Source organism: Syngnathus scovelli, chromosome 12 (genome assembly GCF_024217435.2).
Source record: "Syngnathus scovelli strain Florida chromosome 12, RoL_Ssco_1.2, whole genome shotgun sequence".
NCBI classification, from domain to species: Eukaryota; Metazoa; Chordata; class Actinopteri; order Syngnathiformes; family Syngnathidae; genus Syngnathus; species Syngnathus scovelli.
Window position 1 is genome coordinate 11,581,846 of NC_090858.1, and position 12,294 is coordinate 11,594,139.

At 48.8% G+C, this 12,294-nt stretch overlaps 1 protein-coding gene across 1 annotated transcript; it reads left to right on the forward strand.

Annotated features, from left to right (window-relative positions):
• The first annotated feature begins 415 nt into the window (after window positions 1-415).
• Window positions 416-11,934, forward strand: LOC125978673 (transmembrane protein 26). The gene is made up of 6 exons (XM_049736231.1): window positions 416-612; window positions 1,532-1,628; window positions 1,826-1,918; window positions 3,279-3,478; window positions 3,605-3,684; window positions 10,956-11,934. The coding sequence occupies exons 1-6, from the start codon at window positions 416-418 to the stop codon at window positions 11,249-11,251; spliced, it is 963 nt and encodes a 320-aa protein (XP_049592188.1). The 3' UTR covers window positions 11,252-11,934.
• The last annotated feature ends 360 nt before the right edge of the window (window positions 11,935-12,294 follow it).

Sequence of the window (12,294 nt, forward strand, 5' to 3'; positions counted from 1 at the left end):
TGCATCTGGTTAGAGTGTGGCCGCGTAGTAGCATTGATGACATCTTGTGGAACCCTTCAGCATTTAAATGATCCATCATAGTGATGACTGACTCAGCATTACAGTTGCTGCTGCATCATTTACAGTAGCATGCAGGAATCTTTGGCGCCATCTTGTGGACGCCACCCTTGAGCAAACGGAGTCCCTAAACTGCCATCTATGAATAAATCCTCAACATCAACTCGGCAAGCTTTTATTCTAAAGCGCATGCAGCAGCCCCCATTCCCACTCCCACTCGGGGTGGAGCTTCAGCTTTGAGCCCACTTTTCTTTTCTTTTTTTGCGTGTGGGCGAGTGCCACAAACTTCATCGTGCATGTCGAGTTTGTCAGTCAGGAGTGTGCACTGTACCGGCTCGAGGAGGGGGAAAGGAAAAAGATGATGCTGAGCGTGTTGAAGTTTACGTGCGCCATTGTGACCAGGGCGCTCTTTCTCTTCGTGTCGCTGGCGGGTGTGTGGCGGGTGACGTGGGTGAAGGGGGACAACATTTTCTGGCTGCTCACGCTGCTCTTCGTGCCGCTGCTGCTGGAGATGATCGTCGCGCTGAAGAGGAGGAAAGGTCAAGATTACAAATGGTAAAAAAGAAGCGCATTCGAGGCACTTTTTCTATTCCCACTTCAATCTTCTGTCAGGCTGCTGCTATTGTTTAACGGGACAATGAGGACAGGGTGGTCCCCCCCGTCCTGAAATGGGTGGGGGTGGGGGGGTGAGGCTATCAATGTATGAAAGCATGATGTTGAGAAACAGGACATGAACACGGATGTTTATTTTAAAATATGAAATTAGGCCGGGAGCTTTTCTAGGATCAGAGTTCCTGGCCAGCCGAGATACATTTCAGTTTTGTACATTTTTATGAAGAAATTTCGCTCCCACATTTATGAAAGACAAGCATAACACTTTTGAGAAATGTAAAGCTTCAAATCAGTTGCGCCACAGCAGAAGAGAAATGGATTGGATGTATGTAAGCCTTCTAATTTCTGGGGCAAGGCGACTCATTAGGATGGCGTAGAAGCTCTACGGAAGGGATTGGGTGGAACAAACCACTTTTCAAGCTGCTGTGACTTCCTCTGACATCCACATATATGCAGGAAGAAGCCTTGCAGGAACTCAGTCTATTTGTTCAGTAAACATACCCAAAAAGTAAGAGATGAAATATTTGGATGCCAAAAATAGACACTTCTTTCTTATGATTGACATTAAAAGCCTCTTGTAGCTGAATGAGGAAAGCAAAATATTAGAAACAGGAGAAGAGAACTTGAAGGACTTTTTCCTGTAGCAATTTCTCCTGCGCTATTCCAAGACAGGATGAACAAAACGCTTTATTTTGATCCTCAGGAACACCGAAGGAGACCTTGAATTTGCTTGACTGTATCTGCAACAAATCCTAAGAAAGCAACTTTGAAAGGATCTCAAATGGTGGCTGAAGGTTTATTTGCATGACATCATCTGTTCCCGCTGTGCCTTCTCATGGAGTTTTTGCACGCTCTCTTTCAGGTTTTCCCCTCCCATCTTTCTCTTTCTCATCAGTATCATCCCCTCCATTTGGATCCTGGAGCTCCACTACCAGCAGGACAAAGCCGGCGACCCTCAGGTGGAGATCTCACAATTATCACAAATTACTTTGTTTGACATCAGCTTTCAGACGGGATAAAATATCTTGTAGTATTTTAATTGAATCTTTGACTACTTTTAGGTTTCTAAGTGCAATGCCGATAAAAGTGCTGCTAACTGTATTTGCTACAAGATGTACTTAAGGAAGGTCTTAATGGAGAATATGCCCTGTCGCAGTGCAAGAAGCTTGACTCGTGGGAGAACGTGAAACAAGTGATCACCCTGAACGAGACCAAGGGGGAAAACCTCACGTACCAGAACTACCTTGAGGTAAAGAGGACTTCACAATCGTGTTTTATTAGCCTGCAGAGTTGTGCTGTGCAATGAGTGACACAGTCAAGATTATTTGGGGGGGGAAACTACTCAGCAATGTCAGGATGCAGAGGAGTGACGGTAGCCCAAAATACAGCCAATTTATCATGAGACTCTTTAGCACATGATTGGTGTCATGAGTCTATATCGTGTTCCCCAAAAAGTTATGTGCACCCATTCACTTTTTGAATCATTTGGAATTTAGGCATTTTGTTAACCAAACTGACCATATACTGTGGATTTCAATTTGCCGCATGTTACACCATCAGAAATAAAGGAACAAAGAGATGTGTATGTTTACAAGCTGGTAAAGTGAAGTTTCAAAAGACTCAAGTCTCTTGACCCATAAAAGCACAATGCTGGACTAAGAGTGCAGAAGCAGCCACCTTTTGGTCCCGAAGCCAAGTTCTTTGAGCCAAGACCTTCCCGACTGAGCCACTGCCACCCCCAACTTTGTGTCAGACTAACACAGACAGTCAACAACATGCTGACACATCATCAGTCCTGAGTCGAAAGAAAAAAAAAATACAGCTAAATCTTTAGCTAATTACATAGTCACTGACTTGACACGAGATCGAGGAGCATTGAAGTTTTAGAATGTCAGACAAATTGGGTTCGCAGTGTGGAGAGAATAAACACACGAGGAACATTGCACAAAGATGCGAGTGTTGACGTAATGCATGCAGCAGCAGACGTCTCAAAGTCGCAGGCGCAACCGACTGTTGGAAGGGGTGAGACAAAGAGCCTTCTCAAGAGCACTGGCCGGAATCCGTTGGGAAAAGTCAGGAAAAGTTGAATGCCGCAATTAAGCCACTAGTGGACAGAAAGTGCAATATTATACACCAGAGCATGCTGTTAAACAAAAGATTTCTTGTACTGTATCTGAAGACAAAAATCCAAATTTTGTGTGGTCTTAGAAGCGATCCCTGGAGAACTCCACAAAGAAAACAATCCTGTCAGATAAATGTATCCGCTTTTGTTTTATTAGCCTAGATAATAAAACTGATACTGCAACACGGGAACATTTTAAAAGTAAATACTGGAGCAATTGCGAGATTGCCACTACACCCATGTACCCCGTGAGTCATGGATACACCTCAGAAAGCTTTGATCCCCAAAAAGAAACCATATGTTTGGTCCCTTTTTCTTTTCAGGGTGGGGGTAGGCTTCAATAACATCCAGCAGAGTCTCGTAACAGCGCATGAACCCAGTTAGCTGCATGCTACAACAGTCCGAGCCAAGCGTAAACACATCCAGATGTCCATTAACGAAGAAATAACCTCTTTTTTTTCCCTCTTATCAATTCTGGCTTTTTCAGAACATCAACCAGGCGTTGTGCTCCAATGAGTGGATCCTCGCTCTTCATCAGATCCTGCTCATTCTCCTCATCGTGGGAAAGTGGCTCCTGCCCCTGGGGGGCGGCGTCACCAGGGACGAACTCTCTCAGCTCCTTCTGATCTTCGTCGGAACGGCGGCGGACATCCTCGAATTCACGAGTGAGACGCTGTCAGATGTCAAGTGGGTGGCTCTTATCATGTTTGCTCAGCCGACCTACGCTGGTGTTTTGCCGCTTATCAGTACAATTGAAAATGACAACCAGACAGACCAAAAGACACATTTCTCGCTGTATGTTGTCTTTTTCAGAGAGAACAGTCCTCAGTTGGTCTATATCATCTTAGCTGTATGGACGTGGAGCATGTTGCAGTTTCCTTTACATTTGGCTGGTGAGTAAATAACAACAAAAATGTCGTACGAATGACACAGACAACGACACTCCTTCCACATTGAGCTGGTGCCTGTGTCGGGTGGGCACTGCAGTTGATGCCAGTCTCGGGTTTGAGTCAACTTGCAGATCTTCAAAGAGCAGTTTGGTTTTTCACTGGCAGAGAACCAAACCAGAGCTCAGTCATGAGGTCACCAATTTAACACCCGTACGTCACTGTATGTGCCTCTGTCTACCAAGTGGCGCACGACTAGTGTTTTTTGGCACCTTGCCGTAAAGTGGCAGTTGAATGTTTGCACCAAGGACCTGTGGTCACCGCCCCCACCGCTGATGACATAAGGAAAAAGTTGAAAACCAGCGCTCATTTTATCCCTAGCGCTGAGTCCGAATGCAAAACATTTATGGTTGTTTAGCTACATACTCATCACATAAAAAGAAAAGACACAGAGACAGGTGATTTTTTGAAAAAAACAAAACAGAGGGAAATTCATCTTGACTTGCTGTTAATAATGCAGAACCGCCATTGTAATTGGCCATTTTGCCACCTGCTGTCGAGTGAAAATGACATCACAGTTGCCGGTGTCAAGTCTCAACCAATCAGGGCTAAGCTTTAGAAAACTTTAATTCATATTCCACAAACGAAGCATTCATCAGAACACTGTGTTTTGACTAGGTGGGCCGCACAGAACATTCTACGACACAGAAAATTTGGAGCTGACTTCCCCTTTTCGAATGAAAAGTAGATCATGATCAAAAGCAGCCAAATGTCATGAAACACATAGTAAAGTTAAACATTGTCATGATCTAAGATGCTTTTATTAATGCGCATTCAAGGGAGCTTTGATCCTAATATTCATGTGGCGCTTTAGAGCTCTTAAATGAAACACTCACTGCTGCTCTTTGTGTTGTTTATCTCGTGTCCTACTTGTTAGGGTGCGGCTTTTGTGTTTGTACAGCTTGTAAACGCAGAAAATGTTGTATACGTATGTGCAACATGTTTATGAACACGCTTCGGCGCTTCATCTTTGAATGCATAGCAAATAGTTAAGTTTATGAAAATTCCCTCTTCATACCAGCTGGGTGGCGTTTTCATGAGCGAATTTGCAAAGTGGTTATAATGGATAAGCTGGATATTTACACTTTAATGATTTCAACATAAGTGTTGTTCGAGCTAGCAACCATTAAAAAGGCACTTATGAGTTTCATGAGGCCATTAACAGGAAAAAAAAAAGCTCCTGGGCTCATATCTTCAGATCAGAATCTGGCCTCTTTTGAATTGGGAATAAAATCTGATGCTTATTTTGTCATGCGGTCGCGTTTATTTTTTCAGTTTTTTGTCTCGTCAATTGTCGTAACTTTACTTCCGGTTTTATTTTGTCATTCCTTCCGTTTCAGTTCGTGTTTCCTTCCTCGGTGTTGGTTGTCTTGTCTTCCCTGATCCCGATTGTGTGCACCCGCGTAATCGATACTAATTGTCATCACCTGTGTCCCCGCCCGTTTGTGTGTATTTAGTCCGTGTCTTCCCCTTGTCTTGTGCCAGTGTGTCTAGCCTCGTCCCGACCACCAGCGATTCCTTGATGTCCGAACTCTCTGAAAGAACTCTCCTTTTTGTCTCGCCGCCGAGCGACGCTTTTGGTTGTGCCTGGGTCTCCAGCGCCTTTTTGTCTCGTTCCAGTGCGACTCCTTTTGTTGGTACCTTTTGCTACACGTTTTCCCTCGAAAGAGGCGTTTTGATTTGTACTTTTAGCCTTTTGACTCGCCACAGTGCGACGCCTTTTGTTTGTACTTTTTGCCCCGTGTTTTCCCTCGCAAGAGGCGCTTTGTTTTGTACTTTTGCTCTGAGTGCTTGCTGGAATAAATCCCAGATAGATACGACTCTGCATCCGAGTCCTTCGCCTTGTCCCCTGCCTGACAGTACACACTGGCCAGACATGGACTCGGCAGAGTCGGAGCACCTGTGCGCCACAGTGCGCTCCCATGCCTCACTGCTCGCCCAGCACCAGAGGGAGGTGGGCGACTTGGGAGAAGAGATCGAGGACTCGCTAGGAATCAAGAAAATTTCAGAGGAGCGGTCGCCACCCAAGTAGCAAAGCTGGGTCAGCAAATGCAGGAAGTGCTCTCGCTCTTGAACGCGGGACCAGCAGCGACCTCCAGTACACCCGTCGCTTCCCCCGTTCCTTCCCTTGCAAGAGGTCCCATGACTGGCAGTGCCAGACTGGCTCCTCCAGAGCGCTACTCCGGAGAACCCGGCCTTAGCCGGGCTTTTATTACAGAATGCGAGATGAACTTTGAGAGTTCCCCAGCAGAATTCCCCACCGAGCGCTCCAAGGTGGCCTACATGGTATCCTACCTGACGGGAAGGGCCCGCACATGGGCCACCGCGGAATGGGCCAGGGATTCCATCTCCTGTCACTCTCTCCCCGCTTTCATCCAGGCCCTGCGAACGGTGTTCGATCCCATTTCCGCTGACCGAGACAAGGCTCGCCAACTCTGTCAGATAGACCAGGGACAAGACACCGTCGGAGACTACGCCATCCGGTTCCGCACGCTGGCCGCGGCGAGCGGGTGGAATGCGGCGGCACTATATGACATCTTCCTCCGGGGCCTGTCAGGACCCATCCAAGATCAGCTAATCCCCTTAGATCTTCCCACCGACCTCGACGCCCTCATCGCTCTGGCTATCCGCACTGACAACCGGCTGCAAGAGTGGAGAAAGCACCGACGCAGCAACGCTCCCGCCTTCGTTCCAGTAGCCGGCCCTGACGCTCACCACTCCAGGCCGTACGGGGATCGGCAGCGCCAGGAGCCAGAACCGATGCAGTTGGGCAGAGCCAAGTTAACAGAGGAGGAGAAGTTACGGCGGCGCCGAGAGGGAAGATGCTACTACTGCGGCGAGCTCGGACACCTCCTTCTCTCCTGTCCAGTGAGGAGGACCCTGAAGGTAAGCGCCTTCTCGGCGGCTCTGTCCCCGGGGCGAGTGCTTCCCAAGGGCAGGATCACCCAGTCGGGAAGAGAGATAGAACTCGAAGTATTAATAGACTCAGGAGCAGACGAAAGCTTGATAGACTGGGCATTTGCTCGCCGGTGCGGGGTAAAGACTGAGCTACTGAACACTCCCGTGAAAGCTAAGGCACTCAATGGACAGGCACTCTTTGAGATAACTCACATAACCGAACCAGTCTCGTTGTCAATTGGCCTCCACCAGGAGAACATACGTCTACATGTCGTGACCTCACCAATGAACCCTCTCGTTCTCGGGTATCCATGGCTTCAACGCCACAACCCCGCTATAGACTGGGGATCAGGGGAAATAACGGGATGGGGGTCCGACTGTCATGATTCCTGTATCAAGTCTAACCCGCGCCCTGTGCCTTCCGCTCCAGACGCGCCAACCCCAGACTTAACCGGGGTCCCTGCGTGTTACCACCAATGGGCCGAGGTATTCAGCAAGGCCAAGGCTACCTCTCTGCCTCCCCACCGTCCGTATGATTGCGCCATTGACCTGCTGCCGGGATCAACGATACCCAAGGGGAGGCTGTATTCTCTCTCGGGACCTGAGAAGCAAGCCTTGAATGAATATATAGACTCCTCCTTGCAAGCAGGGCTGATTCGACCGTCGTCGTCGCCTGCGGGGGCGGGGTTCTTTTTCGTGGGCAAGAAGGACGGCACCCTACGTCCCTGCATTGATTATAGTCCCCTCAATCAGATCACCATCAAGAATCGGTATCCGCTCCCACTGATGTCGACCGTGTTCGACCAATTACAGCAAGCCCGGGTGTTCACCAAGTTAGATCTGCGCAACGCCTACCATCTGGTGCGCATCCGGGAAGGGGACGAATGGAAGACAGGGTTCAACACGCATCGAGGACATTTTGAATACCGCGTCATGCCATTTGGCCTCACCAATGCTCCCGCTGTGTTTCAGGCCATGATAAACGATGTTTTGAGAGACTGTTTGGACCGGTTTGCGTACGTATATTTGGACGATATTTTGATTTACTCCCCAGATCTGAAGACCCATAGGGTTCACGTCGAGACGGTGTTGCAACGACTCCTGGAACACCAACTATACGTAAAGGCCGAGAAGAGTGAATTTCACAAGAGCACCGTTTCTTTTCTCGGCTTCATCGTAGCCCCGGGCAAAGTAGAGATGGACCCGGCGAAAGTAAGCGCGGTAACGGAATGGCCTACCCCTGACTCACGCAAGAAGGTGCAACAATTCCTGGGCTTTGCCAATTTTTATCGGCGATTCATTAAGGGCTTCAGTGCCACAGCGGCTCCCTTGCACGCGCTCACGTCTCCTAAAGTCCCCTTCCGCTGGTCAGCAGAGGCGGAGGCGGCCTTCCAGGAGCTAAAGAACCGTTTCAGCACCGCTCCCATCCTCACGCTCCCTGATCCGTCGCGGCAGTTTGTGGTGGAGGTGGACGCCTCCAATCAAGGAGTAGGTGCCATCCTTTCGCAGAGGGCCAAGAGCGACAACAAGCTCCATCCGTGCGCGTTCCTGTCTCGACGGCTGACGCCCGCCGAACAGAATTATGACGTGGGGGATCGCGAACTGTTGGCAGTCAAGCTGGCATTAGAAGAATGGAGACATTGGTTAGAGGGAGCACAGCAGCCTTTTTTGGTCTGGACAGACCACAAAAATTTAGAATACATTAAGTCAGCTAAGAGACTGAATTCACGCCAAGCCCGCTGGTCACTTTTTTTCAATCGTTTTAACTTCACTTTGTCCTACAGACCGGGAACCAAGAACACCAAGCCTGACGCCCTCTCCCGTGTTTTCAACTCGGACCCAGAAATTAAGAAGCCTGAGACTATCCTGCCTTCTCATTGCCTGGTTAGAGCCGTGACCTGGCCTATCGAAGGCCGGGTACAGCAGGCCAATGGTAACGAACCACCCCCTAGTGGTTGCCCTGAGAACCGACTATTTGTCCCTGCTCAATTACGATCCCAAGTCATCCATTGGGCTCACACCTCCAGACTCTCCTGCCATCCGGGCATGCGCCGAACGCTGTTCGTAATCCAGCAGCGATTCTGGTGGCCCTCCATGAGGGCAGACGTCAAGGAATACGTTGCCGCCTGTCCCGTCTGCGCCCGGAATAAGAACGCCCACGGCGCCCGCATGGGGTTGCTGCATCCCCTACCCATTCCTTCGCGCCCGTGGGCGGAGATATCTATGGACTTCGTCACCGGGCTTCCGACCTCGCATGGGCGAACCACCATACTCACAGTGGTGGATAGATTTTCAAAGATGGCTCATTTTATCGCCTTGCCCAAGCTCCCGTCCGCTAAACGAACGGCCACCGTGATGATGGACCACATATTCCGGGTTCATGGGTTCCCGAAAGACATAGTTTCCGATAGAGGGCCCCAATTCGTATCCAGGTTTTGGCGGGAGTTTTGCAAGCTCATAGGGGCAACCGTGAGTCTCACGTCAGGCTATCACCCGGAGGCAAACGGACAGACAGAACGTATTAATCAACAGTTGGAGACAAGTCTCCGCTGCCTGGTCTCCCAGAACCCCTCCTCGTGGAGCAAGAACCTCTCCTGGGTGGAGTATGCCCACAACTCCCTGCCCACCACGGCTACAGGTATGTCCCCCTTCAAGTGTGTGTTTGGCTACCAGCCCCCTGTCTTCCCTGACAGTGAGCCGGAGGTGACGGTGTCTTCGGCCCACGCCTTGGTGCGCCGCTGTCATCGCGTCTGGTCGGCGGCTCGGGCCACGCTGGTCCGACAGGGGGACCGGGTAAAGCGGATGGCTGACCGGAGGAGACGTCCGGCGCCCGTGTACCAGAGAGGTCAACGTGTCTGGCTATCCACCAAGGATCTTCCCCACCGGGGGGACTCCAGGAAACTGGCGCCTCGCTTCGTGGGACCGTTCCCCATCGCCAAGGTCGTGCACCCGGCCGCGGTGCGTCTACGCTTGCCCAGGTCCCTTGCAGTCCACCCCACCTTTCACGTTGGGAAGGTCAAGCCGGTGGTGGACAGCCCGTTGGTGCCGGATCCGGCGCCCCCTCCGCCTCCGCGGACTGTGGACGGTGGGACGGCCTACACCGTCAAAGAACTATTGGATGTGCGCAGAAGAGGCTGGGGCTGGCAGTACCTGGTGGACTGGGAGGGTTATGGACCGGAGGAGCGGCAATGGGTGCCGCCTAGTTATATTTTGGACCCGGGACTTTTTGAGGACTTCTATGCGGCTCACCCTGGGGCTCCTGGGCCGTCTGGGATCCGGCCCTAGGGGGGGGGTTCTGTCATGCGGTCGCGTTTATTTTTTCAGTTTTTTGTCTCGTCAATTGTCGTAACTTTACTTCCGGTTTTATTTTGTCATTCCTTCCGTTTCAGTTCGTGTTTCCTTCCTCGGTGTTGGTTGTCTTGTCTTCCCTGATCCCGATTGTGTGCACCCGCGTAATCGATACTAATTGTCATCACCTGTGTCCCCGCCCGTTTGTGTGTATTTAGTCCGTGTCTTCCCCTTGTCTTGTGCCAGTGTGTCTAGCCTCGTCCCGACCACCAGCGATTCCTTGATGTCCGAACTCTCTGAAAGAACTCTCCTTTTTGTCTCGCCGCCGAGCGACGCTTTTGGTTGTGCCTGGGTCTCCAGCGCCTTTTTGTCTCGTTCCAGTGCGACTCCTTTTGTTGGTACCTTTTGCTACACGTTTTCCCTCGAAAGAGGCGTTTTGATTTGTACTTTTAGCCTTTTGACTCGCCACAGTGCGACGCCTTTTGTTTGTACTTTTTGCCCCGTGTTTTCCCTCGCAAGAGGCGCTTTGTTTTGTACTTTTGCTCTGAGTGCTTGCTGGAATAAATCCCAGATAGATACGACTCTGCATCCGAGTCCTTCGCCTTGTCCCCTGCCTGACATATTTGATATCAAGTGAGTAAACTCAAGGTTGGATGTACCCAATGTAAACTTTAAAGCATCAAAATAAACAATTTGATGATGTAGAGTAAAAACGCTCACTCACTTGAGGTGCTGTCCATCCGCCTCTTAGTTCAGAGGTTGTGGGTTGAAATCCGGGACACGGCCTTCCTTCTGTGGAGTTCTCTTTCTACCAGTGTGGATTTTAGTCTGGTTCTCCTGTTCCCTCCTACATTCCAAAAACCAAATGGGCATGTTAAGTTAATTGAGTAGTGTTTGGCTGTATTTAATAAAAGATGAGTTTGACCGACTCAATGACAGTATTCCACGAAAGCACTATGCTGTATTTGTACTGCCCTCTGGTGGCGAAAACTGCTAACATATAAAACACTTTTCTTGCTTGTTTCCAACAGTGGTGAACTCCAAGTCAGACTCGGTGAAGGAACAGGATGTACGAGAGGTTTCCCTTCTGACCAAACACAGCACGGACATCTGGAGTATTGTGGAGGCCTTGTTTATCCAGGACGGCCCTTTCCTGATGGTGCGACTCACTGTCATGACCTTCTTCGACGTCTTCCACCAAATGCTGGTCTTCTTCGCCATCAAGAACTTCCTGGTGGTCATTTTGAACGTGTACAGGCTGGCCGTCATCTGCCAGGACTTCAGACCTTCTCGGAGTGGCAGTGGCCTGGGCACTACCATCCCGTAATTAGCTGGTATCAAATCTCCAGGGCAAAAGGGAAACCAAGTGATTCTTGACTGTATTCATTGGATGGTAATACTTTTGCGTTGTCTTCATGAGTCCCTCAAAGTCACTTCCCCGAAAACTCTTTTGAACCATGTTCCTGCACTTGACGCCACATTCAATCTCCATGCTTAATCCTTCTGTTGCTAAACTCTTAGGACAGATTGATAAATTCTCATAGAGGATTGGACTGGTGTTAAAACTGAAGACACCAGCAGACCAACAGGAAAAGAGGAAGCGGGAGAGGAAAAACAAGGAGTGTCAGTTGGTGTCTGGATCCTTCTGAAAGTGTGTTAGCACAACATAAAAAGCGAAATAAAAATAGTCGTCAAGCCCTGATAAGATAAGACTTTCCGTTCCAATTCTTGCAGTCTGAGCATGAAGGTCAGAAGACATGGGAAAGCGCCTTGTCAGTGCTGACGGCATTGGGAGATTGGACCAAGCGTTTGAACTCAGTCAGGAAGATGAAACAGAACAATACTTGTGCATAAACACTGGCTAATTACAGTATTTCATCTAATGCTGACTCAGATGGTTCATTCCTGTTTTTAGCAAGACAGTAACACAATTTTCAAGCATTGGTTGTTTTTATATCTGCTATAAAAAGACAAATAGCACAATAAAAATCTCCTGAAAGTGACTCATAATTTCATAATTTACTGCATTTACTCTGAGACAAAAATGTACATCCACAAGGGATTCATTTCATTCCATTTGTGTTATTGTTTGAAAAAAATACAAGCTTTAATTGTTGTTGTTGTTGTTGTTGTTTTAACTTTGAATGAGCAAAGTTTGGGTGCACTCACTTTTGTTGCCAGCATTTTACACATTCATTGTTGTATTATGAGTTACTTTGAAGTAACAATACATTTTCTTTGCTATCCAAGCTCTACAGTGACTACTTAGTATTGTATCAAAGTGTAATTTCTTAAGTGTTGTCCCATGACAAGATATAATTAAAACATTACAGAAATGAGAGGGGTGTACTCACTTTTGTGAGATACTTT